The sequence below is a fragment of the Colobus angolensis genome, unplaced genomic scaffold, assembly GCF_000951035.1.
Source record: "Colobus angolensis palliatus isolate OR3802 unplaced genomic scaffold, Cang.pa_1.0 Scaffold126, whole genome shotgun sequence".
In the NCBI taxonomy this organism is placed as follows: Eukaryota; Metazoa; Chordata; class Mammalia; order Primates; family Cercopithecidae; genus Colobus; species Colobus angolensis.
The window spans coordinates 2523954-2527155 of NW_012113808.1; the positions used below are offsets into that span (position 1 = coordinate 2523954).

Below are 3202 nucleotides of genomic sequence, written 5' to 3' on the forward strand. Positions count from 1 at the left end.
AAAAAAAAAAAAAAAAAAAGTAGTCCATCATGATTTGACATCACGTTAAAATCACAAAAATTTTAATGATGTGTCTGTAACAGTCATTGGCCTTTTTGCAATGAGTATATTGTTGTAATAAATATGCAAATTATGAGTAAAAGCACACACATTAATTTTAAAATTTGTTCTTGACAGGATGTTCAGGTGAATATGTAATTGTTTTAGAGCAAATGTTTTGTACATGTCTCTTTTCCCAGTGCTTAGTGAGGATGGTTGATATTTTGCTGTGTGATTACTCTCAAATGTTATGGTACTGCTCAGTTTTTAGGTTTGCTAACTGTTGACTTTTCATTCATTGATATGGCTTAGGGGAGAAAAACAAGTTTGGGGTTTACTTACCTTTGTTTCAGCTTGAATTGGTACTCAGTATCTTACAGTGGTTTGCATATTTTATTGTAGGCTCATGCAACACTTCTGGGTTTGGCAAATATGGAAACTCGTTACTTTGCAAAGAAGAAAACCCTTCTTGGCTTGAGTAAATTGGCTGCATTAGCTTCAGACTTTCCAGAGGATATACTGCAAGAAAAAATTGAAGGTGAAAGAATTTGAACAAAAAGATTTACAAATTGGTCGTGCCATCAATTAACTCATGATGTGTTCCTGTCATCAGTTAGCAGGATCTGTGTTAGAAACAGGACCTGTCTCTAAGAGGAATGCATTTAGTTAGTGTCCAGGTGTACTCGATTATATACTTGGAATTTTTTTAGAGAAAAGTTATTTGTATTTTAAATAAGAATTCCTAAAGAATAAATTCAAATGGTTTTGAATGGAGAGGTCTGATTATGTACCCTTAGTGATACGTATTCCAAGGTCAAAAAGAACTACAAAGCAATCTTGACCTTTGCACCGTGGGTTTGTTGTAGGTAGTGTGGTATAGGTGCAATAATTCTGAACTATTTTGTGTATATTGTAGATGAAAACTATTACACGTAGTACAGTTGACCCTCCATATTCTTGGATTCCACATCTGCAGATTCGACCAAACATCAAACATATTTGGGGAAAAAAAGAATTAAAAATAACTCAACAGCAGTTAAAATTACAACAACAGAATTAACAAAAAATTAAAACAACAAAAATAATGCAAAATTGAAACAACAAAATAGTATAAATTTTAAAAAACCAGTACAGTATAACTGCTATTTACATCGCATTAACTTTGTATTAGGTATTATAATCTAGAGGTGATTTAAAGTATATGGGAGGATGTATGTGGGTTATGTGCAAGTAACTACCATTTTATTTAAGGGACTTGAGCTTTTTGGTATTCCCAGGGGTCCTAGAACCAGTTGTCAGCAGATATTGAGGCATGACGGTATTATTTTTTGAACCAAGGAGAAAGGAGATACAAAGAGAAAGACAGTGAAGAAGAACTCTGTATTACTGAATTTGCATTGGAAATACCAGATAGAATCTGATTTTTAAAAACAATATATTTTCTTGTTTGAGGTGATGGATATTCTAATTACCCTGTGATCATTACACAATGTATACATGTACATTGTACCCCATAAATATGTATAATTATTATGCATCAATTAAAAAAATATGTTGGCTGGGTGTGGTGGCTCACGCCTGCAATCTCAGCACTTTGGGAGACTGATGTGGGAGGATTGCTTGAGCCCGGAGATCGAGACCAGCCTAGGCAACTTAGAACCTGTCTCTACAAAAAATTTAAATCTTAACCAGGTGTGGTGGTGTGCGCCTGTAGTCCCAAGCTGTGGGGAGACTGAGGTGAGAGAATCACTTGGGCCTAGGAGGTCGAGGTGGCAGTGAGATGTGATTGTGCCACTGCCCTCCAACTGGGGCAACAGAGTAAAAACCCTGCCTCAGGAAAAAAAAAAAAGTAAGTCTCTCTCTCTATATATATAATATAAAATATTATATATATTATATATGTAATGTAGATATAGATAGCAAAATGTGTGTATAATAAAATTTTGTGTGTATATATGCAATACACATATATATACATTTTATTGTATATACACACACACTTGTCTCTTGCAGTGACACACCAGTAGCATGAGTATACCTAGTTCTGTATGTTGGTTTCTGAGTACCATTTTCCAGTAAAAGAAATGAGGGCTAATTGAAGAAATCTTGGAGAGTCTTACTGGGCCAGAAAGCAAGGTTAATGTACAGATACTAAAAGAATACAAGAGCCTTGAACAGCTCCCACTGTTCAAGTTTGGGGACAATTTTAACATCGAAATAATGGTAGTAAAGGTTATATTCCACAGTCTATAAAAGAAAAAAATTAATGAATCTACAGTGATTTTCAAAAAGGGAAAAGGTCAGTGAAATGCTTCTTTACAGGAGAATGCCAACTAATAAATGTGGAAAGAATGGCAGAAGTCACTATTACAACCACAGTGAATAACTGTCACCAAAGGATACTGAGACCATTGAGTTTAGGGGCTAGGGGAACAAGATATTCCCATGTTTTTGGAGTATCAGTAGACAGATCTAATAGACCCTGTCATCAACCACAAAACAAACCCACATTGTGTACTTCTGAAGCAATGTACTACCATCATCTGTGTCCTGTTCTTGCCAAAATATTCACCATGATTCTAACCACACAAGAACAATCAGACATAACCTGCTGGTGGGACATTGTATAATACAGTTGCTCTAGACTCTTCAAAAATTTTACCAATATGAAATGAAAGACAAAGACAGAGGCTATTTTAGATGAAAGGAACCTAAGAGCCGTGACGCATAAGCAAATGCAGGGTGAGATTCTTGCTCCTGAATCACCCTCAGAATAACCCTAACAGTTACGGTGAATGTTATGGAAACAAGTGGGAAAGTTTGAACATACTTAATATTAGGTGATATAACTGAGTTGATGTTAAATTCTGTAAGTCTGATGATCATATTGTGGTTGAATGTCCTTGTTTTTAGGAGATGATGCTGAGTATTTAGAAAGGAAATGTCATGATGTCTGCAACCTTCATATGCTAAAAAAAAATTACCTATATAATAGAGAAAGCAAAAGGGACAGAGTGTTAGCAACAGATGACTCTAGCTGGAGGATATAAAGTGCACATTGGCATTTAAATTTTTTTTTCTACATTTGGACTTTTTCTGTTTTATTTATTTATTTATTTATTTATTTATTTTCTTTGAGACAGGGTCTCACTCTGTTGCCCAG

The 3202-nt window shown here is 34.9% G+C and overlaps 1 protein-coding gene across 1 annotated transcript in view; it reads left to right on the forward strand.

Annotated features, from left to right (window-relative positions):
- NUP133 (nucleoporin 133kDa) overlaps positions 1–3202 on the forward strand; it is an 82037-nt gene that overhangs the window by 63645 nt on the left and 15190 nt on the right. Inside the window, exon 20 of the mRNA XM_011933330.1 lies at positions 442–577. Coding sequence (XP_011788720.1) covers positions 442–577 — 136 coding nt within the window. The remainder of the gene's footprint in view (positions 1–441; positions 578–3202) is intronic.